The sequence below is a fragment of the Camelus dromedarius genome, chromosome 25 (assembly GCF_036321535.1).
Source record: "Camelus dromedarius isolate mCamDro1 chromosome 25, mCamDro1.pat, whole genome shotgun sequence".
In the NCBI taxonomy this organism is placed as follows: Eukaryota; Metazoa; Chordata; class Mammalia; order Artiodactyla; family Camelidae; genus Camelus; species Camelus dromedarius.
The window spans coordinates 2,462,832-2,490,036 of NC_087460.1; the positions used below are offsets into that span (position 1 = coordinate 2,462,832).

A 27,205-nucleotide genomic window follows, 5' to 3' on the forward strand; every position below is an offset into this window, starting at 1 on the left:
CTTTGTGCTCCAGCAGCAGTGCCCAGTATGCTGCATCCTTCGGCCCCTCTTTGGCTTAATGTGGACCATCCCTGCACTTGGTCCTTGTCTCTGACTTCTCAGCCCATCTGGGTTCTTAGGGTCATGGTCAGAGAGTTCTTGGTCACTGAGCTCCTTTGACAGGGTGAGAAGTTGAGGGCTGCGGGGGTGGGGGACATGACCTGCCCTCGACCCCCTAGACCTTCCACCTCACTCTCTGTCCCCTGGGATCGCTGGCCTTTCCCTCTGGGCACCTGGTCCTGGGGGTGGCACTCCCGGGGTCCCCCGTCCACACAGCTGTCCACCAATGCCATGGCTTCTGCCCAAACAGGTCCAACGGGCGCTCCTCCAAGCGGAGCCTTGGAGGGCAAGGCCGGCACCATTACCTCCAACGAGTGGAGCTCTCCCAACTCCCCCGAGGGGAGCAACGTCTCTGGGGGCAGCCAGGCTCTGGACAAGCCCATCGACAATGACGCGGAGGGCGTGTGGAGCCCTGACATCGAGCAGAGCTTCCAGGAGGCCCTGGCCATCTACCCGCCCTGCGGTCGGCGCAAGATCATCCTGTCGGACGAGGGCAAGATGTACGGTAAGGAGTCTGCTGGGCCTGGGCAGCAGGCCCCCCAACTCATGGTGCAGCCCTGAAAACAGCCCCTGCATAGCCACGCAGTCCCCTCCAGGTGGTGGTGGGTGGGTGGCCTCTTGGGGCTTCTCCCAGGTGGACACTCCTGAACTCTTTCTTGGGCTCCCAGGGGATGGGTGGGCGGGGAGGGTGGTGAGAAGGTGGTGGTGCAAGACCTGGAAAAACAGAACATCCCCCCAGGGCAGACTGGGAAAATCCCACCAGCCACCTCCCAGGCAAATTCCTGGTCTTCTCCCAGCTTCCCCCTTTGTGTGAAGGGCAGTTAGGAAGGTGGTCCTGGCTCGTTCCCTCACTCCCTCGCTCGTAAGGCTTCTGAGTGCCAGGTAAGGGCAGGTCTAGTCCCTACCCCAGTGTGGTGGGGGTGGGCACACATGCACCGGCACACAAGGCAGACGGCAGAGTCCCCTCCAGCCGAGAGCGATCAGGGAAGGCCAGCGATGCGCGACAGACAGAGACGGCGTGTCCAGCAGTCCCGTGAGAGGACCAGGCGGTCTGCCTGGGGCTGTGTTGACTTTTGGACGGAAGAGAGCATCTGAGGAAGAAACACAAACCCTGAGCAGCCGATGGAAGGCCCGGGCGTCTTTCATTGCCACTGCAAAGTTCCCCAGGACCCCCAGCTTGAAACAGCCATCTTGGGCAGGAGCCGGGGGGCGTCTCCGTGACTGTCAGGAACCGCTGACAACAGAGGGTCTCACCCTGCTCCCAAGAGATGGCCCCAGGCCAGGTTCCCACCCCGCGGGGCTTCCGTTCAGACCCCCCCTCACAGGTGCACCCCACCGGCGCCCCCCTCCCCGGCCTCCCCTCCCCCGGCACAGATACTTTGTCAGCCGTTTGGAGGCCACTGTGTGAGGGCCCATGGGGGCCGACGATACCTCCTCGGACTGCTGTGAGAAATCACTGCACGTCCAGGGTGCGCCTCGATGCCGGAAAAATGTACCATCTCGCAGGTCCCAAGGTGGAAGCCTGAACCTGAGGGGTCTGTAGGGCTGGCTCGTCTCAGGGACTCTGAGGAGGGTGTGTTCTGTGCCTCCCAGATTCTGGTGGCAGCTGGCAGCCCTCGGTGTCCTTAGCTTGCGGCTGCGTGCCTCCCGGCTCTGCTCCTGTTGTCACATGGCCGTCCTCTCTGCGTGTCTCTGGGCCCTCTTCCCTTATAGGGAGCCAGTCACTGGGATTTTGGGCCCACCTCAATCCAGCACGACCTCATCTTAACTCATGACGTCTGTGAATGTGGCCTGTTTCCAAACAAGGCCACATTCTGAGGGTCCGGGTGGACGTGAATGTTGGGGGACACTGTGCGGCTCAGCTCAACTGACTAAACTCAGATCTGCTTTGTCACCGGCCCAGGGTGGAGCGCCTACTTCGTCCTTTAGCGACCCCATCCCTACAAGGCCAGAGGGTCCTTTCTCTTGTTGGAGAAGCAAAGTTTTGAGCCGGACCCCAGGTCTGCTCTCAGTCACCAGGTGACTTGCCAGCCCCGCCGCCATGACTCTGCTGGGACCCCACTTCTGCGGCCTCCACACCCCAGGTCGGCCCCCGTGCCGCCCTCTAACCACTTCCGGTTCTAATGGTTGCTTCTGACTTTGGGTCCCCGTGGAAGCCTCATGGAGGAGACAGCTGCCGTGTACCTGCCGGTGCTGGGCTGGGACTGCTTGACGTAGGCTATCCCCGTGGAGCTGGGGAGGGAGGAGCTCCGGGTCCTGGGCTCTTCCCACTGCTTGGGAGGCGGGGTGGGTGTAGGTCACAGGGGGACACGTGAGGGTGAGGAGGCGCGGGGGTGTGGCTGGAAAGCTGTCAGGGTCCCTGGGTGGGGCCGTGATTGGTGCCCAGACACCTCTCAGGATTCATCTTCCTGCTTAAAAGGGACAAATGGTCTGGCAAACACAGGTGTGCAAGAGGTGTTGGCACAGGGAGGGAGGTAAGGGGATCCCAGGTCCGGAAGGGACAGAGCACGGAGGGCCACCGTGGGCCAGATTGTGGATTCAGAGCTGTTCCTTTGTACGTGGTGGCAAAAAATTCAGAACATAAAATATACCGTGTTAGCCACTTTCAAGTATACAACCCAGTGGCCTTAAGTGCAGTCACATTGTTGTTCAACCATCACCACCATCCGTCTCTAGAACTTTCTCATCCTCCCAAACGGAAACTCTGTCCCCATTGAACACTAACTCCCACCTGCCCCTCCCCCAGCCCCTGGTCCCCACCAAACACTTTCCGTCTCTACGGCTATGACTCCTCCAGGGACCTCACAGAAGTGCAGCCGCACGGTACGCGTCCTTTTGTGACTGGCTTGTTTTCCTGAGCATCACGTCCTCACGGTTCCTGCACGTCGTAGCAGGTGTCAGACCTTCCTTCCTCTTTAGGACTGAATCACATTCCGTTGTGTGGATGGATACCCCATGGGGTTTATCTGCTCACCCAGCTGATGGACATTTATTTGGGTGGATGCTTCAGTTTTTTTAGTCGTTAAGGGTGTGAATATTTCTATCCATATTCACACAGAAAGGTATCGGAGTTAAGAGGCTTTATCCTTGGTTACCTGATGCTTGCGACTGGACCAGGGTTTGGAAAAGGCAAGGCTGTGACTTCCAGCACCTCCAGGCCCTGGGTTGGAATTCCGTGCGGCAGGAGAGGAGCCATGGGTGGGGGAAGTGGGAAGAAATGGTGTTTGGCGAACTGTCCTGGCCTTGCTGGTGTCCTTTGTGGCTCTCCTTCCCCCGTGCTGAGGGACGAGGAGGGCCCGGGGTTGGGGGACCACAGCGGAGGAGGAAGAGAGGAGAGGGCCTGAGGCTGCGAGCCTCTTGGTGATGGGCTCCTGTCTCTCTGCGGGAGAGCAGGGAGGCTACAGCCTCTGCAGTTGCAAAGAGAAGCTCAGAGACACCGAGAGCTTTTCCCAGAGCCACTCAGGTGGGAGAGTGGGGCTCAGTGTGCGCCGTCACCTGTCACCCTGAGTGGCCCTCTGCGAAGCCAGCCCTGCCTCCCGCTTGGCCCCGGCTCAGGTGGGTCAGGCTCTGGGCAGGAGGATGGAGGCTGTTCTGCGGAGTCTGGTGACTGGCCCAGCCCCCTCGGCACCTGTCCCCCATGGTACACATCCTTCTGGGGCCCAGATGCAGGCCCACCCCCGTCCCCATCTTGTCTTACAGGCCCGGGGGCTGAGCCAAGGCAGGGCCTCGCAGGGAGGTGACAGGGGCTCCAGGCAGAGCGGAGTGGCCCAGCTGGGGGGTATATATAGCTCTGAGCTCAGCCCCATGTGTGGGATGGGCTGAGGGGGCACACACAGGACAGGACCAGCCGCCAAGCTGACTCAGACCTCGTCTCCTGCAGGCTGCTCCCCCGCCCCCACCATCTCCTCCTTCTCCCTTGAGGACCCGCTCGGGCAGTCCTTGGAGCCCCAGCCCATCCTCAGCCCTCAGAGCCCTGGTCTTTACTCTCCCACGCCCCACATCTGGAGACCTCAGCTGATTTCCAGGTGGGCCCACCCGACGGGGCAGCCGGCCTCAGGCAGGAAGAAGAGCAGACTGTCCAAGGAGGATGTGAGACCTGGAGACACTGAGGACAGGGTCAGGCCGGCCCCCAGCCTGCCCCCGCACACCCCAAGCAGGGTGCCCCGACCAGGGCCAGGCAGACATGCAGGTGCCACGTGGGTGCAGGACAGACTGGCGCCGAGCCTCCCATGCCCGTGGACCAGGGATGCCAGCCCTCTTCGGCCCATGGCAGCCTCCAGTTTCGCCCTGTCACGGTGTGACCCTCTCCCTGGCACTGCCACGCTGGTTGCTCTGACCTCCTTGTCCAGCCTTGCTCTAGCCCCGTGGGCAGGTGATGGGAGGTGAGCATGGGACAGCTTCTCCCGGCTGGCCCTGGCTGGCCCGCTCTCCCTCCGGGTGCAGGTGGCCAGGCCGGCTCTGGCTTGCTCCAGGCCTTCCTTCCTTCCCCTCTGCCCGCCTGCCGGGCCCCTTGCCCTCCTGGAGTTGCTCTTGGGTCTCCCAAGTCTCTGTGCCTCTCCTGTCCTTGCCCCCTCATCTCCTGGGGCCTCGTGGCCTGTTAGCTGTCCGTCAGTTCCCATCAAGCACCTGCCGCTCTGACCCAGGCCTGGCTGGGGGCCTTGTCTCTGTTCTCTCCGGCCTCGTGGTTGAGGGAGAGGCGGGAGGACGTCTTTGGAAAGTCACAGATGGCACTTAGGTCGTCTCTGGCTAGGCAGCCGAGGGCTGGGTCATCTTGGAGGCTTTCTGGAAAGAGGTGGAACTTGAGCTGGCTTTGGCGGGGCTGCAAGGAGAGTGAGGCTTGGCGCAGAAGCGGAGCTTTGCCTGGGGGATCGGGGGTCGCCTTGGGGATCTGGGCAGAGTGCAGGGATGAGGGACCGTCGGAGGCGAGTCAGTCAGCTGACGAGAGGCAGAGCGGAGGCTGCAGCCAGGTCAGGCCTCTGGTCACTGGGACAATGGGGCAGGTCAGGGAGCCTCATCCTGGCTCCTCCTGCCCCGCTTCCCCGCTGCGACCCTTGGGTCCTCCGCTGCTGGGCTCTGCTTCTCCCTCTTGTGGCCTGGAACCTGGCTTCCTGCTTCCAGAGGCCTGGTGGTGTGAGCCTCTGTTCAACCTGCTCTCTGTCCAGCGGCCAGTGTGACCTTGGCTGGTGGATCACCTCTTCTCAGCTTCAGTTTCCCCATGAAAAATGAGGATAATAATATGACTCTTACCTTTGGGGAGTTTTTTGTTTTACTTATTTATTACTTTACTGTGGGGAAATATGCACAACATAAAATTTCCCACTGTGACCATTTGGAAGTGTCCAGGTCAGTGGCAGTAAGTCCATTCACACGGCTGGGCTGCCATCACCTCCTTCCGTCTCCAGAGCTTTCTCGCTCTTCCCTGCAGAAACTCTGTACCCATTAAACATAACTCCCGTCCCCCCCGCACCAGGCCCTGGGGACCTCTAGTCTGCTCCCTGTCTTTATGAATTTGCCTGTTCTAAGTACGTATCACAGCAGTGGAATCTTACAACACACGCCTTTCTGTGTCTGGATTATTTCTCTTAGCAGTGTCTTCAAGGTTCATCCGTGTTGTAGCGGGTGTCAGGACTTCCTTCTTTTTTTATAGCTGAATAATATTCCACTGTATACATAGACCATGTTTTGTGGATCCATTTATCTATGATGTACATGTGGGCGTTTCCACCTTTTGGCTGTTGTGAACAATGCTGCTAGAACACGTGTGTGCAAGTGCCCGTCCCTGCCGTCAATGCAAGTGGAATTGTTGGATCATATGACTCTTTTTAACTTTTTAAAGAACTGCCAGGCTATCTCCCACAAGTGGCTGCACCGTTTTACAGTCTGCCAGCAACATACAAGTGTTTCAGTTTCTTCACATCCTCTCCAACATTTGTTACTTTCCTTTTTTTTTTTTTCAGTAACCATTCTAGTGGGTGTGAGGTGGTATCTCATGGTTGGATTTGCATTTCCCGAAGGTTAGTGATGTTCAGTAGTTTTTCGGTGCTTGTTGGAAGAAGACACTATTTTCAGCGCAGCTGCTGGGATGAGAGGCGCCCAGGGAAGAGTTGGGGTGGGGTGCATGCTGCAGAACTGGAGGGGACATCTTCCCTGCCCTCAAGGAGCTCAAATGAATTGAGCCCAGGAAGGCACATACCCTGTGCACCAAGCTTGGAGGTGAGAGGGGGCACGCCCACCTGGGTGGGGCACGCCCAGCTGGGCGGGGCCCCGGAAGCCGGGGGCCTTGAAGCCGGGGCAGGATTTCACCAGAAGCCTCAGAGCCCTCCAGGGACAATGGTGGTAACAGCTTGGATGTCAGGCCTGAAAAGTTTCTTCTCCACAAATAGCCTCTGCCTCCAGCTGCAGGTGTTTATAGTCCCAGCTGATCCCAGCCAGAGAGGCCCCCAGGCCAGGCTGCGGGCATCAGGGCGGGGCCCCAGCCTGAGGGGTGAGCTGTGAGCTGCGCTCCTGCACAGGGCTCTCTCCCACAGCAAAGATCCTACTTGGGCAGATCTGTCTCTTGGTGGGGAAGCTCACGCCCTTTACAACTTTGAAAAATGAACAGCCTTAGTTCTTACAGGACCTTATCAACTCTAGTAGACGTAACAACTGTCTTTGCTGACTCTTAGTAAGTGGAAGAAACATTTAACATGTTTACAGCCTGGGGGGAGGCTGGTACAGGGAGGAAATGAGACACTGAAGGCCTGTCCCAGAGGATTTTGCAGATAGGACAATAATTTTCCTGCTCCTGTGTGACTGGGGGACAGCCCGGGGTGGCTGGCAGGACATGCGTGATCTGGGTGTGGGGTTCGTGCAAAGTGGGGGTCACTCGGTGTGGCGTGTCCCACCTTCAGTCCTTTGTGCCATGGGCCGTCCTTGCCCATGGTGGGGTGGGGCCGTGGCTGTGAGCTGGGTGCTGTTGGACACATGTCCTCTGACAGATGGGCCGCAGTCTGGGGTGTCCTTTCCAGCCCCACCCAAGCCAAGGCCACCTGCCACGCTGCAATGCCCAGCTGCCCCACTGGCCCCTGCTTCCCCAGCCCGTGATCTCAGCCACCGGAGGGGCGGAGGCCTGCGGCGAGGCAGCGAGTGGCGGAGCTGGGACCGGGTGCGGGCCTCGTGCCTCCCCACTGACTCACCCGGGTTTCCTCCTGGTCTCTTCCTGCTGGCGCTTCACTTGCTGCCTTCGCCGGGGCTGCACTCCCTGCGCTCTGCTTCTCCCCCAGGCTCTGTGGGCCTCCTGGTGTCTGTCATCCAGGGCCCTGCGTACCGCTGTCAGGAGAGAGTGAAGACAGGTGGGCAGGCTCTTGGTCCACATAGTTGGCTTTTCCTCCCGGACCTGGGCCGGGGTCAGGGGAGAGGCCAGTGAGACATCGCTGAGGACCTACTCCATGCAGAGACCCAGGGAATCGGGGGGACTGGTCCAGAGGGGCGGAGCAGAATGGTCTCTGGCAGAGGAGACCCCCAGCCCAGCCAGGGGAGGCATCTGTGGGGAAAAGCAACCATTGTGAAGCCCTGGGTGTGGCCTTAGAAACGGATGTTCCCATGACCCCAGGAAAGCGTGTGACTTTGAATAAGTCACTTCCCCTCTCTGGGCCTCAGTTTCTTCTCGCTTAGGCTAGACAGGACCTCTGGGGGCACCGGGTCCCTCCGCTGCTTCTGAGAGAGATGGCCCTCGATGCCATGTTGACTCAGAGAAGTGACCCTGTGGTATCTAAGAGGCGGGCTCTGGAACCAGTCTGCCTGGATCTAAATGTCGGCCACTTGCTGGCCTGTGGCCCTGAACAAGTGTCTGAACCTCTCTGTGCCCTGATTTCCCTGCCGATAGGATGAAGGTGATGGTACCAGCTGCGTGAGCTGCGTGAGGACTGAGAGTGTGAGTGCGGTGGGAAGGGTGCAGCTCAGTGTAGAGCACGTGCTTGGCCTGCGTGAGGTCCTGAGTTCAATCCCCAGTCTCTCCGTTAAAATAGAAGCACTGCAAATATTCACGCAATTAAATTAATGAACACTAAATAAAATTAAAAAAAAAAAGAAAGTGTGAATGCAAATCAAGCTTACTTGTTCTGTCAGTGCCCCACAGACGTTCATTAGTGTTACTGTGATCACAGGAGTGGAGGAAACCACGGCGGCTGGTTCCCTGTGCCTGTATCAGGCCTGGGTGAGAGTCCGTCTGCAGGCAGTAGGATGGCCAGGCTGGCCCCTGCAGGAAGTCAGGAGGCAGGAAGGAAGCTGTCTGCTCGCCTTGGCGCCAAGCCCCGGAGAAACCCAGTGCTCCACTCCCACGCGGGGGTCCTCCACTGCCGGCACTGCCTCTGACCAGCACTGCGGGCCTGGTCAGCATCAATGGTCTGAGATGAGCCAGTACGGGAGAGGAGGCCACGTCTCCGCTGGAGGGGAGGGGAGAGGCATGACTCGAAGAGTATGACAGACCTGGACACTTGGGTCTGGCTCCTGTGGGCCCCGTGCCCTGGGCCGGGATGGCTCGTCTGGGGACAGAGCCTGAACCCTGTAGCAGGCGGGGACATGGTTGTGGGGCTGGGTGGGGGCTCCGTCTCTGTGGCCTGGGGGTCGTCTCTGGCGTGTGAGTGAGGCACTCAGCCAGCTGCGGGCAGGGGCGTCCCAGCGGCTGTCTGACGCTCACTGCAGAGGACGTGCCACCGTGTGCAGGAGGCCCGCCCGCCCTGGGAGTGCAGCCCCCACTGGCCGAGCATCTTCTCTGCCGGGCACTGTGCCGCTGGCCTGTGGCTGAGCCAGGACTCAAAGCCGGGCGTTCGTCCTCAGTCTGCTGGTGGCCCGGAGGGACAGATTTTCTGACCTCAGTTTCTCCGTCTGCCTGCCCTGCGGGGAGATGGGTTCCCTGTGAAGTTAGGGAGGATCACCTGTTTCCGGGTGCCTGAAATTTTTATTTGTAATTAAAATTTTTGAAGTAGTTTTATTGAAATATAATTGACATACAATAAACTATATGTATTTGGAGCAGAGCTGTCCTCCTTACAGGAGTTGGGGGTAGACGGTGCTTCGTAAGTGAACCACTGGGTGTGGGAGAAGGCGCTGGAGGACGTGAGGGCCGTGGGCAGGCAGGGTGGGTGGAGGGTGACCTCAGCTCTCAGTGGGGTGTTTTGGGAAGATGTCCCCCCCATAATGGCAGCTGAGCAAAGATGCCATTGGGGTGTGAAGGGGAGGGAGTGGGCCTGGGGGCCTCTGGGGCAGAGAACAGGTTGCACAAAGGCCCAAGGTGGGACTGGCCTTGCACGTCCAGGAACAGCCCAGAGACCGAGGGTGGGTGGCGTGAGATTGGAGAGGGGCTGAGCTGGGATGGGTGGATAGATCCTGTGGGGTCCGCCCCTGGACCGTGGGGACTAGATGACTCCCGTGGGCTCAGGACACCTTTGTTTTACAGAAAAGGAAACTGAGCCACAGAGAGCTGTCGTTGAGCCAAAGTTCAGGTCTGTTTCTGAAGTCAGTCCAGTTTGGACACATTTGAGTGAGAAATGGCTGTCAGGGCCCAGACTGAAGAAGAGAAAGCTGAGTGAGGTCAGGGGGAAGGGGCTGGCCGAGGTCCCAGAGCTCTGCTGGGCTAGAGCCTGGCTCCCCAACCCCCAGCCCCCTGGCCATTCCCAGTCCCTGCTGGTGATGCTCAGACCCTCTGCCAGTGAAAACAGCCTTTCGCGGCTGCAGCGTGAGTGCCTCTGGATAGACATAGGGTGGGACTGGCACATTCACCGGACTGCCAACGGAGCCTGTGGACTACCTTTCCCTGGAATGTTTTGAGAGCAGACATCGTGCTGAATGGCGGGCTTAGAGGCAGACCAGCGCACAGTCGTTGTCCCCAGGGTCCGGTGTCCCCCCCCACCCTGTCCTTTCCCGACACAGACAGGCCAGCGCCCTGCTCTCAGGCCAGCAAGTCTTTCTGGCAGACGAGACCTCCTGAGGGTGGCCTCTGGATTCAGCCTTGGCAGTGGGGAAAGGTCAACTGGGGGCCCGCTTGGCCTTGGCTGTGCTCTCTCAGGTGGCGGATGCCCACCCGTCTCGTCCTGCCTGCCCCCTGCATCAGCAGCAGCTTCCTCACTGCGCGCCGCAGCCCTCTGGGCTCAGCAGGGCCCATCGGGACAGGGCAGGCTGGTGGCTGTGTCCTCGGGTGCCAGAGGTGGGGAAAGGAGGTGACAATTCCTGCTGAAACCCTCTCACCCCCCGTCTCCCTACCAGTGCCCTTCTTTGTGGTCTAATCCTAGCAGTGGTCGGAGGAGCTCAAGGCTCACCCGACTGCCCAGCCTGAGCTGGCCCCCATCCTCTGAGCACGCGGCGTGGTCCCCATCTGACGTGTGCGTGGGGCCATCATGTGGGTAGCTGCCTTTCCTCGACTGGGTGGTGAGCTCTTGGAAAGCAGGAACTTCTTGTCCTGGTGTCATTCACAATAAGAGAGGAGCTGGTGGCTCTGTGGTTCTGCAGGACCTCACAGCAGCAAACTCTAGGAGGCTGGGCCCACAGCAAGCGCTCGAAGGACCTACTGACTGTCCAGCCAGAGCTGGAGCTGGAGCTGGAGCTGGAGCGGGGTCGGCTGGGTCTCCTGCATCTGGATGAGGGGCCCCGGGTTCCTCTCTGGAGACGCTCTGTGTCTCAGCACTTATGTCCCCCTGCCCCCTCTGCCCACAGACAGGACGAGACATCCTGTAAGGTCCTGCTCACTGACGGAGGTGGTGGGGACGGTGGGAGGCCCAAGGCCAGCTTTCCCCAGCAGCCTCCCCCGCGAGCAGAGGCCCCAGGAGGATGCGGAAGCAGAGGCAGCTGTCGGGCTGTAAGGGTGGGCAGAGGCTGCATGGGAGAGATGGGGGCTCCGAGGCGCTTCCCGAGTGTGCGTCCAGCTGCCCGCCCGCAGGAGGCCCATGGCCCTGTCCCCTTGCTCTCAGGTTACTGTCCCTCAGCGAGGCCTCGGCTTCCTCTTGCTGCTTGGAGGCCCCTGGGATCTCAGGGGGGGAGGAGGGGATCTGCAGAATCCTCACCCCAGGCACCACCCAGGTGGGCAGAGGGTGAGGGCAGGGGCCCCTCAGGCCCTCTTGTTCACCTCCTTGGTCCTTGTCCCCCCGCTGAGAGGCTGTTGGTGTCCCCACAGGTCGGAATGAGCTGATCGCCCGCTACATCAAGCTCCGGACCGGGAAGACCCGCACCAGGAAGCAGGTGGGCCCTGGGGCAGGCTCCCCAGCACTAGCCGGTGCCCAGGGTGGGCCGGCCCCGCAGGACTGGGCGTGGGCTCTGGGGGCCAGCTCGGGAGGGCTGCTCTGCCGAGTGTGCCACAGATGGTCCCTTTCCCTGGGGTCCCTGCTGCCGTCACCTGGGAGAAGACCCCTCCCCATCCCTCTCCAGACCAGCGGAAGGACTGCACTTCTATTTAGCTGGGTGAGGCAGGGCCGAGGGCCGTCAGCGACTGACCCTTCCATTCATTCATTCAGTCATGATGTGGCTGGGGGCTGTGGAGGGCTGAGGGTTGAGGAGGCCACACGGGAGCCGACTGTCGGGGAGGTAGGAACTGGAGCCTCTCTTCCTGCCACAGGTGTCCAGTCACATCCAGGTGCTGGCTCGGCGAAAAGCCCGGGAGATCCAGGCCAAGCTAAAGGTAAGGCCCACAGCAGGAGGGCAGGGAGGGCCTAGGGCTGCAGTGGCCCAGCCTTCCCGGAGCTGGGGTCTTTTCCCAGTAGGAAAAATCTCTTGGGTTAGGGAGTGGCTGCTTGTGTGTGGAGCCAGCTTGCTTGTTGGTGCTGAGGAAAGTGGGGTTCAGCTTGTAACCTCTCTTCTGTCTGCGCAGGAAGGGCATTGACTGGGAGGTGTGTGTGTGTGTGTGCACGGCCAGGCTCACAGCATCCTGGGAGGCACAGGCTAGGCTCCTGCTGTGTTCCCTGCCCTCCGCAGCTCAGAGGGACAACGCATACCCCAAATCACATGGCTCAGAGAAGCCAGATTGCCATTCAGGCCCCATTCCTTGAGAACCAGTGGTCCGGTAGTGCCATTGACCAGAGCCCTTGGGAGGCTGGCAGTGGGAGGCACTGTTGTAGGGTGGGGTTCAATCCTGGGGGAGGGCTGCAGGAATTCCTTACACCCTCCTCTCTGGGTCTGGTGGTTCCTCCCCCTCCCTGGATCAGCCCCATCTTGCAGGGCTGTCTGCCCGCAGGTGACTGCTACATGGCGGGGGGCCAGGCTGGGGGGCCAGCCGCTGGCAGGAGTCCTGTCCCCACGGGACTCAGACCTCCTGGCCCCTGGGGCGGGGCCCTCAGGTGAACACTTGGAGGGGGTGCACTTTCCATCACAGAGGTGTTCACAGCAGAGCTTGGGAGGAGGAGGTAGCATCTGAGGCTTTGACTAGACCAGTAAATCCACAATCCTCTCTTAAAGCAGGGGAAACCCCCTTTCATTTTTCTCCTGAATTAAACATCACCCGGATACGTTACCAGAGGAGCTCCTCTGGCCAAAGCTAGGTCGGCGAGAAGCCGGTTAGGGATCCCTCCTCCTAGTCGCCTCTCAGGCCCCATGACTCTCAAAACCGGAAGTGCCCGGGACGCAGTTTAAAAGCCCCTGGACTAGAGGGCCTCAGAGGCCCCGTCTGGCCCCGTAGTCCACGACCTTGACACTGGAGGCTCCGCGTGCGTGGGTGGGGACCTCCCCACTGCCCCCTCGGCTCCATTCCCCCTGCATCAGCCCAGCGGCCCCCGCCCCCCACAGCTGCGGCCCAGCCCTCGCTCGCGCCTTTGTTCCTGGGACAGCCGGCTGGGCCGCAGCTGTGGCCCCTCCCTCTCAGCCTGGCACGTGTATCCAGACACCACGGCTCCTCATTCTCTCTCTGGTCAGCCTGTGACTGACCCAACAGGGGACCAGACGGAGAGCAATTGCCTGGTGTTCTGTTTGGAGCCGTCGAGGGGAGCTTTTGGTTCCTGCGGGGCCCAGCTGCACGGCCCACGTGTGCTTCGAGGAGCTGTACCTGTCCTTGGCTGCAGGCTCTGACGTGGGGCCAGGAGCAGCCTTCAGTGGACTACTGGCCTGGCTTCAAGGGGAGCTGTGAAACCCTTAAATAATACACAGATTTTCAGATTTTTGAAAAGATTGATCTCAGGATTTTGTCACAGTCTCCAAGGGTTCTGGGGTCCATAGCACTTAAGCTCCCGGTGGACAGCAAGGTGGTGGAAATCCTCGGGTCATGGGCTTGGTCTGGCCCCACCCTGCCCCGGGCCGCGGGCGCTTGGCCGGCTCACCCACCCGCTCAAGCTCTGTGCAGCTTCCCTGTCTGTAAAATGACAGGGGTCAGCAAGGTTGTATCTAAGATTCCCTCCAGCCTCAGAATCCAGTGGCCTGGTCACTGTGCCATTCTCCCCCACCCCCACCAGATCCCTGTGCTGCCCGCTGACCCTGGCCGTTCCTTTATACCGGCCACCGGGAAGGGATGCAGGTCACTGACACTGAGGGTTGTCTCCAGCCTCACAGCGCCGTTGCTTGCAGAGGTCTGTGGACTTTCTAGGGCACAGCCTGCCACTCCTTTCATGTCTTAGAGGGAGGGCTCTGGGCGTGTGTGGCTCCTCCCTTCTTGGGAAGAGGCAGCCTGAGGCTTTGGTTATCAGAGATGACCCCAGAGCAAGGCCCAAGTTTGGCCACAGAAGGACAGTGGGTTGAGGACACCCTACCACTCAGAATGGCCTCCCGGGCACTCAGTCTTGACAGTGGGTGCCATCAGATCCTGGCATGTCCCCTCCTTGGTCTACCGGGTCCCCCAGACCTCACAGAGCCCACCGTCACGTGGCCACTCTCAGCACCCTATCCCCTAAATTCTCAGAGCCCCAGTTTCTTCATCTTAAAATGGGGATCCTAGAATCCTGCCAGCCTCACAGGAGTGCTGTGATGTTCAGAACCACAGTGAGAAGACAGCGGTCTTTACCTGCCAGGGCTGTCTCGTGCCACCTGAGCATGAGCGTCCCTGAGAGGCCGAGTGGAAGGGCCTGGCCCCACAGCCGCACCGTGCAGGATGCTAGGTGCACCCCCTGGACCGACAGGGCCTTCCTCCACGGTGATGCCCACCCACCTGGCGAGTGAAGTCATGTGCAAACCCAGCTGTGAGCTGCAGGGACCTCCCTCAGCAATCAGCTTGCTTACCACTCAGGACAGATTCGGGTCCCCCCAGCTTGATTACTAAATAAAGGGCCCACTTACTGTTCGCATTAAAAAAACTCGTCATAAAGATACAGACTTTCTCATCAGAGCTCCCCAGTTGACATAATCCAACCTTTTAGCCCCAATAATGCTCCTCACCCCGAATAATACTTCTGTTCAGTCTGTATGTGTGGCCTTATTTTGGACAAAGATACAACTCCTGCTAGGTTTTTGGAAGTAGAGAATGTGTATGGTTGGTGTTGAAGACCACCGGGATGGGGGAGCTCCGGAGGGGACCCACTGGCTCAGACAAGAAAGCACTGTTACCATTTCTGTTACAACCAGGGTCATGGTGCTGATTTGTTAAGAGTCTGTGCAGGATGAACCTGTTTTGGGGGGCCTTTGGACCACAGAGGACAGACACTCGGTATTTACATTCTGACATGAAAGTTCGAGGGCCGTGGGGGGCCAAGGTATGGAGACCCACAGGGCAGGACTGAGGCGGGGGCCACAGGAGACCGTCCCTTGTCTCAGTCCATGTGACCGAGGACGAGCCCTGCTGAGCAGATATGTATTCATCATCTCCCGTGAGCCAGTGGGGGTGCAGGAGAGCGAGGCCTGGGTAGTCCCTGTTCACAGGTGTTCCCACGGTTGGAGAAATGAAAGCCGTGGTCTGGCAGATGGTCTCCAAAATCTCTTTCAACTCTAATGCAATGGGCAGGACAAGAATATGCCCCTCTGACAGATGAGGGCGGTGACCACTTACCCAGAGTCTCAGGACAGGCTACCGGCACTGCCGGGACTGGAGCCCGGTCCCTGTCGCCAGCCCGGACCCGCCTGCCCGAGCCTGCCCGAGCCTGCCCTAGAGCCCACCGCTGAGGCCCTCCCTCCGATGTCTCTCCAGGATCAGGCAGCTAAGGACAAGGCCCTGCAGAGCATGGCTACCCTGTCGTCCGCCCAGATCATCTCGGCCACGGCCTTCCACAGTAAAATGGCCCTCGCCCGGGGCCCGGGCTACCCGGCAGTCTCAGGGGTAAGTGTGGCCGCCTGGAGCCAGCGGCCAGACCGCCTTGTCCTTCTCGCTCCTCCCCCCGCGAGGGCCACGGCCCTGGCCACAGCGACGCTTTCTCTCTCGAGTCCTCTCGGGCCAGGAGAGCCGGGGAAGGAGGGACCAAGGACCGAGGGGCCGCGCAGGTGTTGGAGCTGCCTTCCTGGGGGCCTTGGCCGTGACTCGGGCGAAGCTGCCCCGTTAGCCGGCGACCCTGTGGCTCTAAAGAGTTGGCCCTGAGTTCACGGAAGAGGAAGGAGAGCCCCAGGCTTTGGCACAGCACCAGCAGGTCCTGAGTAGCCCCTGCTCCGTCCTCGGGTGCTCAGCACCGCTCTCCTTCCCGGTGGAGGCTGATGTCCAGGAACAAAGTAACACCTCTCGAATTTTAAACTTCTTGGCCCGAGAACCGGTCTCTAGGTCGTGGCCAGGTTGTTCTGCACTCAGAAGAGTCCAGAAAGGCCCCTCCTTCCCAGGGCTGTGTCCTCACAAGGTTTTCTGGGCCATCAGGACTGAGGGGTCTTTGGGACGTCCCTCTGCACCACCCCCAGCCCGCGGGGAAGGGCAGTCTTAGGCCCTGTGCTCGGCGAGCCTCTAGTCCAGTGTTTCTCAAAGTGTGTCTGGAGATGGCTAGTTCGGCAGGGTGACAAACAGATAAGACTGCAGGATGCAATGACTCCATTCATAAGGGAGATCAGGGCAGTTGGATCTAAATAGGATTCTTGACTCTAGGACCATTCAGAGCCGCATGTGCCACTGTCACTGTGGACCTCTCTCTGAGGGAGGAGACGAGTGCCGCGTTGGCGAGCCTGGGGGCCTCTCCCGGGAGCCCCTTGTCGACAGGCATTTCAGAGGCTAGAGTTCCTTGCAACACGCTTCGGGACGCCGCTCTGCCTGGTTCGAGGCAGTAGCGTTAACTCTCTCCCACCGCCCCTGGGTCCAGGCTCCAGCCTCGCCCTCCTGCCGAGGCCCCCACCCGGCCTGTCCCTGCACCACTGGCCGCGCACGCGGAGCCCTGCTGATTCTGCGCTTTTGCCTCCTCAGTTTTGGCAAGGAGCTTTGCCGGGCCAAGCCGGGACATCCCACGAGTGAGTATGGCCGTGGTGCTGCCCTTGCTCCCACGACTGCCCTTGGGCCCGTGAACTCATGCTACAGACCTAGGCCGCAGGGTGGATGGGCCGCAGTCTGGGGCTAGCCTTGTAGGATGGGTCTGCACTTAGGGATGGGGCTTCCTGCTCTCGGGCACCCTGGAGTGAGATTTGCCGAAGCTCCAGTCTATCTGGGGTATATATGGCAGGGCCCAGGCTTGGGACCCCAAGGGGAGGAAGCTAGGAACCAGCCCTCTGGCTGGCCTGGGAGGGAGGGAAGGGGGCATTTCTCGAGACCTGCAACCTGCTCCCAGGCTCACACGTCCTCTCTCCCGTCTCCCACAGTGTGAAACCTTTCTCTCAACAAACCTACACTGTCCAGCCGTCGCTGCCTCTGCCAGGTGGGTGCAGTGTCTGGCCCCCTCGCATGTCGTACCCTGAAGCTCCTGACCTGGTCCCAGGCCCCGACAGCTGGACACCTCCGGCCCTTTAAGATGCTGCCCCAGCACCTGCTCGGACTGCGCACCCCGCCCCCCGGCTCCACCCCGATCCCCTGAGCCAAGCACCTTGTCCTCCCCATCGGGGCTCAAGGCTTGCAGGGCGGGCACAGCCCAAGGGCCAGGGCCTGTGCCCTAAGTTGGCCACTCCACTGCATGGGTGCCCCATCCAGCTTGGCTCCTGGAATGGCCTCCCTCTGTGACATCATAGCCCTCTCCTCCAAGAGGGAGCCCCGGAGAGCACAGCTGTCCCGCCTGGAGCCCCTGGTTAGCAGAGGAAACGCTCCTGGGACAGCAGATGGAGCCTCCGCCCTTGCTGCCCACGTGACCAGCTCTCAGGAGCGTGGCCAGCTCCCCGCCTGTTTCCCAGTTCTCAGGAGGGGCCCTCCACCTTCCACTGCGCAGCGCAAGGCAGCATCCTCGCCCCTGACCCCCTTTCCCGGCTTGGGAGCAGCCCCGCCTGCCGTCGGGCCTGGCTTTCCCTGCTCTGAGCGCATCCTCCCGCCCTCCTGTCCGTCTTCTCCCTTCGCGGCTCAGTGTCCTGCCTGGGTTACTGCTGTGGCCTTTGTTTTATTTTTTTCTCCAATTAAGTTTTTTTTTGGAGGAGGAGGTAATTCAATTTATTTATTTAACAGAGGGACTGGGGATTGAACCCAGGACTTTGTGCATGCTAAGCACACACTCTACCACTGAGCTACACCCTCCCCCATCTGCGGCGGCCTCTTAACCGGCTCCCCTCTGCCGTCTCATCTCCCCTCTTTCCCCCTGTAACTCGCCCCGTCACCTTGTTAAGGCATCAATCTCATCTTGCTGCTTCTGGCTTAGAATCCTTCAGTGGCTCGCAGGTGCCTTCAGGATACAGTCCAAGCTTGACCTTCCCTCTCTGTGTCCCTGGGGCAGCATCTGTGACTGGTGGGAGTCTTCTGTGTGTTAGACCACATGCGGGGTGCGTACAGCAGTCTCTCAGGAAGTTGAGCTTGAACAAATGAATGAGTGATTCAGCTCATATGTCAGGTACCAGCTGGTGTGTCCAGCATGGTCCTCCACCCACCCTTCTGACCGTTTCTTCTGTCTCCTCCTGGGCTCCTGACTCACCTGCCTCGCGCACGGGGCTCCCCTTCCCCAGACTCCCAGCCTGGAAAAGCTGGTGTCGCCTGGGGTTCTCCTCACCGCCCTCTCGTCCCGTCGTCACCCAGTGCTGGGGTTCTGCTCCCTCCTGCGTCCCCTCCTCTTTGCTCCCCTGCCTTCTTCATTTTTCCACTCTGGGAAAAAACACACAAAGACTTCGCTTCCAGTCTGCCTCACCCCTGCCCAGTCCTTCCTCCATGCTGAATAGGATTCCTCAGAAATGCACATCTGACCGGTCCACTGCTCCCCTTAAACTCCGGTCACTCTCCTGAGCTCAGGCACAAACCTGCCCTTCCCGTCAGGTCTGCCTGACTGAGCCTCTGAGCTCACTGAGCGCCTCACGGCCCCATCCCTTCGCCTCTGCTGTGCCCTCTGCCTGAGGGCACATTCCCCGACTGCACCTGCTGCCTCCTGCTCCTTCATCACAACTTATTTAAGTGTCACCTTGGGGAGACCTCTCCTGACCCCTCCACGGTGGACTAGGCACTTGCCCGCCGAGCTGAGTGCCTGCCTTGTCAATTTTCATCACGTTCATTACGTCCCATGTTCGCAAACCTGCATCGAGTGTCTATTCTGGGCCAGGAGAGACAGTGATGGGCTCGTGTCACTGTACTGATCTGTTCAGTCATCTCCCTGGCTGGACCAGAAGCTCCTCCACGGCCAGAACCTAGTGGTGGCTGCCCTGGGAGCCCTTGGTCCAGCCCCGACTCTCCCTCAAGTGCAGTTCTGTGCAGGGCCCTGAGCTCCCCACAGGGGCTGCCCTGCACTTCTAGCCAGTGCTTCCCCCCATTCCCACACTGGGAAGCCCCATTAGGGCAGACAGCAGGCCCCCAGCCGGCACGGGTCCTGGGGGCCTGGCGGGGGGTGCGGCGGGGAGGCCATGTGGATGGGTTCCCATGGGCTGTCTTCTACATGCAGGGTTTGAGTCTCCCACAGGACCCGCCCCATCACCCTCCGCGCCCCCGGCACCCCCATGGCAGGGCCGCAGCGTGGCCAGCTCCAAGCTCTGGATGTTGGAGTTCTCTGCTTTCCTAGAGCGGCAGCAGGACCCCGATACGGTAGGTCCTGGCTTCTGTCTGGCTGCTCTCCCGCCCCAGGCCTCCAGCTCCTGTTCCAAGGCTCAGGCCTCCTCGCCCTGCCCCTTGGCCCCGCTCCTCTTGGGGCTGAGTTCTCGGTTCCTTTCCATCCTCCCCCTGTCCCTGCGTCCTCTCCTGCCTCTCTCTTCTTTCTCAGCCTCCTTCCCTCTCTCCCTTTCTCCTTTAGTGCTCCCTCCCCAGAGCCCTCCACGGTGCCTGCCCCATCCAGGCCCAGGCTGTAGGGCCCTGTCCCTTCCCTGCTCACTCCACACCCTCCCTCCTCCCAGCCCCGTCACCTGTCTGAAGCATCAGTCCAGCCCCATCCGCAGGCTGCCCCGCCCCGTCCCCTTCAGTGTCCGCTGCCCGGCTGACTGGCGTCACCTCTGCAGAGGTCAGAGTAGCACTTGGCCAGGTGGACAGGATGCCAGAGCCAGGAGGACTCCACTGACCATTTCACTTTGACACATTCAAACTTTTGTTTTAGGTGAGGAACCCATTAATCAAACTCTTCCCCCAGAGCCCAGTGTGAGCCGCAAAGAAATGGATTTTCTCTGGTGTCAGTGAGGTGCTGCAAGGCACACAGGGTCCCCAGCCCCAGCCTCCAAGGGGGAGCACCTCCCGTGGGCCAGTGGTCCTCCACCACAGACAAGATAACGGGCCCCAAAGGATGTTTAGTGGCAGAGTCCAAACTCAGAACAACATAAACAGCAACCCCGTTGTACCGAACACCCGTGGGGCCGCTACCGCGCCAGGTGCCTTTCGCCTGTTGACTCTGCTTTACCGTCAACCCTTCTACTGGCTGCATTTTACTGGGGGGGATCCGAGACCCCCACAGTGGCGTCCCCTGCTCTGCGCCCTCGGCTGGGCTCTGGGCCCTGGTCTGGTCTGTCTGCCCTGCTGCCCCCGGAGCTGCTCAGACCAGCTGTTCTGTCCACAGTACAACAAGCATCTGTTCGTGCACATTGGCCAGTCAAGCCCCAGCTACAGCGACCCCTACCTCGAAGCCGTGGACATCCGCCAGATCTACGACAAGTTCCCCGAGAAGAAGGGTGGCCTCAAGGAGCTCTTTGAGCGGGGCCCCTCCAACGCCTTCTTCCTTGTCAAATTCTGGGTGAGTCCTTGGGTGGCCTCGTCCTTTCCACCCAGCGCGTCGTTGGCCGCAGGGAGAAAAGAGGAGTGGGCGTGGGGTGGGCAGGACAATCATGGAGTGGCCATCAGGTGGCCGAGGTCAGACCTCTCCTGATGGGGGCGATCGCAGCCATGCCCAGCTGGCCAGAGAAGCAGCCTCCAGGGGGCTGTGGTCCTGGGAGAGGACCTGCAGGAGACCCCGGAGGGTGGGGGGTAGCCCCCCAGTCACCCGAGGCTTTGAATGCCAAGGCTTCCAGCCAGAGTTGGGCTCAGCCTGGAACTGCTCAGGCCCCACGGGGCCCTGCACAGACTGCGCTTGAGGGAGACTGGGGGCTGGACCAAGGGCTTCCAGGGCAGCCACCGCTAGGGCTGCACAGGGCTTGGAGAAGTAGGCTGTCGGGTTAGGTTAGGTCAGCCCCAGGAAGACACCCCGCTTCTCAAACAGCATGGCCTCCGCCGCCCTCCCCACCTCACCCCTGCAGGGGTGTGTGGGTAGAGCCCCCTCCTTTCAAAACCTCCTTGAGACCAGGAGGCTTAGTGCCTGTTCCAGGGGCGTACCTTCCCTGCCCGCCTGGAGCCCACAGAAGGGATGCAGGGAAGAGACAAGTGCAGGTACACCGGCGGGAGGAAGTGCGGGAACCCCTTCTGGCGGGGGACTGGAGCCTTCTGAGTGGTTCCAGAGCCCTGAAGCTGGGCCTGGGTGGCCCCACCCACATTCCTCTCCCTGTGTGGTCGCCACACTGACCGCACCCAGGAGGCAGCTCAGAGAGGCTCGCCCTTTGTTTGGTCCCAGACCACTTGGATAATCTGAGAGCTGTGGCTTACCCTGGAAGGAGGCATATTCACTCCAAAGTTCACCTGGGATTCCAGGTGGCCTCCAGGCCCTGGCTGGGCGCTCAGTCTGGCTCTCATCCACAAGCAAGCCCGTGGGGCTGGCCGTCTGCAGAGGAGCCTGGGACGGAGACCCAGGGCTGGCCTCTGGGAGAGGCTCAGCGCTCGCACCCTGCAAGACAGCTGGCTCCGCGAGCAGGTGGAGGTTGTCCCCGCGCCTTTGGGGATGTGCACAGTCTACTAGGCGAAACTGGGAAGGGCTGTCACAGCCTGTGGGGGGCTTAAGGAGGCGCCTCCGGAGGGGCTGGTCGTGGGTAAACGTGTGTGAGAGGGAAGAGTGGTGAGAGGCGAGTCAGATTCTGGAAGGTCCTGATCCTACAAAGGTCTGGATTTTAATCTGTGCCGGGGTGAAAAGTAGGTAACAGTCTCTTCTACTTTATCTTATTTTAAATCAATGCTTGTTTAGGGTTATTAATACTAAGAGGCTTATGATGAGAAGTGTTAGATTCTCGTCCCTCTCCTCCCAACCCCAGTCTCGATCCCAGGAAGTGTCACTGTTTATTCTGGGCTTTATCACCTCAGTTCCAAATAGCACGCTTACAGCGCTGACTTTGATATCACGACCACGACATTGTGTATTTACGGTCGAAAAATGTTGGCTGTTACATCACTTCTCCCCTCATCATCCCAATTTATCCAATACATTATGTAATTTAGTCAAAGCAAGAAAGAGTGTACGTTTTTTGACCGCGTGGATTGACCACCAGAGAGCCAAAAAGTGTCTAATGATTACAGCTTATTTCTTGCACTACTTTTTTTCCCCCTAAAACTAAATGGCTCATTTCTAAATAAACCTGCTATGAAAATTTTACAAACTGTCCCATCATCACCACCATGTAAATTTTTTTGAATTGTTTTTCCCCACATGCTCAAACCCGTCAGATAATTTATCCCGTCTCCCTCCCTCCCCCAGGATGCCTCTGTTCGGCTCCAGTTTGAGCTGGTTATCCTCCAGGCCTGCTCGACAGTTGTCCTGAGACCTCCTTTCACTGCTCCCCTATATTGAATCCACAGTTTTCGGGATCTCATATTTCTCTCTTTTTTGGTGTCCCCCACCTCATTTTGTTGGAGCACACCCTGTAGTACCTTCCTGAGAAGATGTGCATGGTACGTAAATGTTCTGAATCTTTGCCTGTTTGCAATGTCATTTATTTTCAGGACGTGATTGAACAGTTTGGGTACAGAATCTAGATCATAAATGATTTTCCCTGGAAGGGGTTTTCAGGAATCATTCCTCTGTTCCTCCAGTGCCTTGTCTGGTAGAACCTCATGCTCTGGTCTTTGTTACGCACCTCCGGGAGCTTCGCATTCCCTCTCTCTTCCTTATATTCTTAAATTTCGCGTTGATGCCCTTTGGGATCTGTGCTGTTTGTCTTCCTATTTTTGAGCCAGGCACTTGGTAGGTATTTTTAATCATGAGATGAGAGTCTCTCAGTTTGGTAAATTTACTTATATTATTTCTTTTCCTCTGTTTCCTTTGTGTTCTTTTCCAGGAACCCCTGTCAGTCTGATGTTGGATGTCCCAGACTTACCCTCTCTGATTTTTTACCACTTATTTTTATTTTCCAATTCATTTTCTTGGAGATTTTCTTGATGTTGTCTTCTAGTTAAAAATGAATCTGAGGGCAAGGGTATAGCTCAAGTGGTAGAGCGCGTGCTCAGCACGCAAGAGGTCCCAGGTTCAATCCCCAGTACCTCCTCCAGGCGGAAATCAGTAAAGAAACCTAATTACCTCCCCCTCAGAAAACAAACAATACAAGAATGAACCTGAGTAAATATTGATAAAACCCCAAGGACATTGGCATAAATAAATACCCTGTCTTCCTTTTCTGTACAATAAGTCTGGAGGTGGACTGTCCAGGGCTGGTCCAGCAGCTCCATCTTCAGTGCGTGGCTTCTGCCCTCAAGGTCATGGCTGCTGGGGTTCCAGCCTTCATATCCATTTTCCAGGCATCAGGAAGGGGATGCGAACTTAGCTGCCTTCAAGGAGACGTCCCAGAAATCCCACACAGCTCTTAACTAGTTGTCTGGTTGCAGGTAGCTGCAAAGGACGCAGGGAAATGTAGTCTTTTAGTTGAGTAAATTGCCACGCTGAATAAAATCAGGGTTCTGTTACTAGAGAAGATGAATGACTTTCAGTCATGGATGTGGCACAGTTTAATGGATGGCAGTTTTTCCTTAGTGGTTTGTAAAGTCTTGGTGCGCCGTGTAGTTAGTGGTGGCATAGATGAATGGAATGTTCACTCCTTGGCATTCTCTGCCCTGCCTTCTATAGGAAATTTAATTGTGACCATGAAAGTTTTAACTTTTAGGAGCGCCTTCTTGCTCCTGGCTTGCTCCACGGCTAGTTTTTCTCTCATCTTTCTGGGGATGTGAAGTGGGGATTATTTTTTTAAGTTTTCTCCTGCTTCCTTGCCTCCTTTTTTTTTTTCCCCTTCAAAGTAGATTTATTTAGAAAGAAGGTAAGAGAAAGGCCAAGAGGTGTGGGGTTGGGTGTTTAAAGAACAAGAAGACACACACTCCATAGTCAGAGTGTGGGCCGTCTCAGAAGGCAAGAGAGAGCGTCTGTCTTTGCTTCCTTTTTCTGTGTGTGTGTATATTGTACTGAAGTCAAGTCGGTTTACAGTGTTGTGTCAATTTCTGGCGCACAGCACAGTGCTTCAGTCATACATGGACATACATGTATTCGTTTTCATATTCTTTTTCACCGTAAGTTACTGCCAGATATTGAATATAGTTCCCTGTGCTGTACAGTATGAACTTGTTGTTTATCTATTATATATATATTAGTTAGTATCTGCAGATCTCGAATTCCCATTTTATCCCTTCCCACCCCTTTCCTCCTACCCTGCAACCATAAGTTTGATACCCACACTGTGAGTTTGTTTCTGGTTTGTAAATAAATTGATCTTTTTTTTTAGATTCCACATGTAAGTGGTATCATATGGTATTTTTCTTTCTTGTCTTTGTTTCCTTTTACTCTTCTTTTTTTTTTTTTTTCTGTTTTGGTCTCTGTCTTTCAAGTTGGAAGGTTTTCTCAAATGTCTATAATTCTCGGCCATGTTTTTTGGTCCTTACTTTTTTTTTTTTTAACAGTTTTATTTCCATGTAATTCATTTACCATATAACCTACCTAATTCAGTGTTTTTAGTGTATTCACAGAGATGTGCAGCCAGTTAACTTTAGAACATTTTCCTCACCCCCAAAATAAACCCCACACCCTTTAACTGTCACCCCTGCCCCCCAGCCTTAGGCAATCACTAATCTGCTTTCTATCTTTATAGCTTTGCCTTTTCTGGACATTTCACATAAATGGAATCATACAATATGCGGTCTTTTGTGACAGGCTTCTTTGATGTAACGTACTGTTTTCAAGGTTCAGCCATACTGTAACATGTATCAAGACTTCAGTCCTTTTTATTACTGAGTAATATTCCATTATAGGGATAGACAACATTTTGTTTATCCATTCTTCCATCAGTGACGGTCATTTGGATTGTTTCCATGTTTGGGCTATTGCAAATAATACTGCTACCTTTTTGAGGAACTGCCAGACGCTCTTCCAAAGTGGCTGCACCATTTTGCATTCCCACCAGCAGTGTATGCGGGTCCCAGTTTCCCCACATCCTCGCCAACAGTTGATGTTTTCTGTGACTGTAGCCGCCCCCGTGGGTACAAAGTGGTATTCATCATGGTTTTGATTTCCTTGTGCTTAATGGCCATACGTACATCTACATCTTCTTCGGAGAAATGTCTGTTTAGCCCCTTTGCTCAGTTTCAAATTGGGTCATTTGTCTTTTTATTATTGAGGTAGGAGTTCTTCATATATTGTAGAGAGAAGTCCCTTATCTGGTATATGACTTGCAGCTATGGTCCCCATTCTGTCTTTTCACGTTCTTGTGTGTATGTGTGTGTGTATCTTAATTTTTTTTAATTTTTACTTTTTTATTGAAGTGTAATTGATTTACAGTGTTTCAGGTGCACAGCAAAGTGATTCAGTTCCATGTATATAAATATGTATTCTTTTCCATTATGTTTTATTAACAAGGTATTGAATGTAGCTCCCTGTGCTGTACAGCAGGTCCTCGTTGTTTATCTGCTTTATATACAGTAGTGTGTATCTGTTGACCCCAAACTCGTCATTTACCCCACTGCCCTTTCCCCTTTGGTAACCACAGTTTGTTTTCCATGTCTGTGAGTCTTCACATTCTTGAGGGTGTCCTTTGAAGCACAGAGTTTTCACTGTGATGAAGTCCCGTGGATCCGTTCTTCTGTTGTTCAGGCTGTTTGTCCTCATTTCAGAGACTGGGGGCTCTGTGTCCGAGGCAGGACTTGTCGCCTGGTGGGCTTCACTTAGGTGATCGGGGTTGGTGAGCCAGCTGTTTTATTGAGGAAACCAGTAAGCGTCAGCATATTTACTGGACTTCTCTCTTTCCTGAGTTGGTTCAGTTTCTCCAGAGGAGACTGATGGATGGAGAGGGAGGCCTGGAGGCCTGACCGCCCAGTGTCCAGCCTTCCAGCCCGTTCCCTGTGTCACATCCGGTGGCTCCCTGCCCCCCCCCTCCTGGCCTCTCTCGCCCCGAGGACGTCCGCTGACCCCTCACCCAGAAGGCACTTCGAGGCTGTAATTCCTGTTGCTTCCTTTCCCTGCAGAAGCCGCTCTAGCTCAGATCAGCCGTCAGTCCTCTTGAACTTGTTGAGCTCCTTTGTCAGCTTGGTCTCATCCCTGTTTCCTTCGTCTGTGTGGTAGATCACGTCAAAAAAGCTTTTTGCTCTCATGCAACTCAGCTCTCTGGAGGGAGGGACAGGCAGTCATGTGGTCAGCCTCCCGCTTTACCCAGAGGTCCAGGACTGTCGCCTCTAATGCATTGGTGGTCGTTGTCTGCAGCTGGGTTGAGAAGGATCTTGAGGGAACCACTCCTGGATTGACTGGTAATGTCTGCTGAGGGTACCGCAGAGGGTGATGGGGGCGCCTTTCCTACCCATTTCCCTTCTGTTAGGTAATGAGGAGTCACTGAAGGTTTGTCAGCAGGGCATGACATGGCCGGAGTTGTGCTTGGCTGGATACATCAGGAGCAAGTAGGAGACCAAGTGAGAGATTCCAGCCTCTTTAGGGCCTCAGCCGGAGATGCTGGCTATTTTATTTTATTTATTGTGATGGAGGCACCGAGGGTGGAACCCAGGACCTCGTGCATGCTGGGCACATGCTCTATCCCTGATTATACCCCGCCGTCCAGGAGAGGCTGGCTTTAGAGAGTGGCGTGTGGGGCAGGACGCTGGGCTCCCTGTTTCCAGGAAGGGCTTAGACCATCCCACTTCCCTTTTTCCTCTGCCTCCGCTCCCTTCCCACCCTGAACGTGGCAGTGGTCACCAGGAGGCTTTGCTGTGGGTGGCCAGCTCGCGCTGTTACTGTCTGGCCGGCAGGGGTGACTCCCATTTCCTGCTGTGCGTCCAGGGAGGCCGCTGGCCTTTCCTTCGGGGAGCCTCCGCCCTCTCTCCCCTGCTCCTTCCCTGCCCCCTAGGCCTGTCCACACTCAGCTTTGACTTGGAAGAAGGCGCTTGGCTTTGCTGCCCCCAAGGGTTCAATTTGGGGTGAGCCCTCACCAGGGAGGCCTGGTTGGCAGAAGGCACTGACGACATTGCCCGGTGGGGACAGATGGCATATCAGGGGCCCTTTCTGGTTGCTCCTGCCTTTTTTCTGTTGGTGAGAATATTCTGTATTCTTCTGGCCACTATCCTGGCAAGAACCAGCCTAGGCTCCCATTTCACAGATGGGGAAACTGAGGCATGGAGTAAGCTGGGGCCTGGCTCTGAGACACCCAGCCCGGCTAAGCCTCTCTCCTGCAGTCCTTCCTGTGATGTACACATGGAGGAAGGTCACACCGGGCGCTGTTCATCACCTCACTTATCTTAGCATGGGGGTCCAGCTGACAGCCTCATTCTGGGAAGTGACATGCTCAGGCTGCCCAGTTCATAGCGGCAGAAGCAGGATTCAGATGCAGGCCATCGGGCACTCACTGTGCCTGGAACCATCACACTCAACCGTGCTGTCTTGCCAAGGGCCTGGTGCCCCCCGCAGGGCCCTGGTGT

At 57.4% G+C, this 27,205-nt stretch overlaps 1 protein-coding gene across 1 annotated transcript in view; it reads left to right on the forward strand.

The window, feature by feature from the left end:
* The first annotated feature begins 545 nt into the window (after window positions 1-545).
* TEAD4 (TEA domain transcription factor 4) overlaps window positions 546-27,205 on the forward strand; it is a 32,850-nt gene continuing 6,190 nt past the window's right edge. Inside the window, exons 1-8 of the mRNA XM_031444300.2 lie at window positions 546-604; window positions 11,246-11,310; window positions 11,684-11,746; window positions 15,167-15,295; window positions 16,352-16,395; window positions 16,741-16,796; window positions 18,939-19,078; window positions 20,034-20,207. Of these exons, the coding sequence (XP_031300160.1) occupies window positions 598-604; window positions 11,246-11,310; window positions 11,684-11,746; window positions 15,167-15,295; window positions 16,352-16,395; window positions 16,741-16,796; window positions 18,939-19,078; window positions 20,034-20,207 (678 nt within the window). The 5' untranslated portion in view covers window positions 546-597. The remainder of the gene's footprint in view (window positions 605-11,245; window positions 11,311-11,683; window positions 11,747-15,166; window positions 15,296-16,351; window positions 16,396-16,740; window positions 16,797-18,938; window positions 19,079-20,033; window positions 20,208-27,205) is intronic.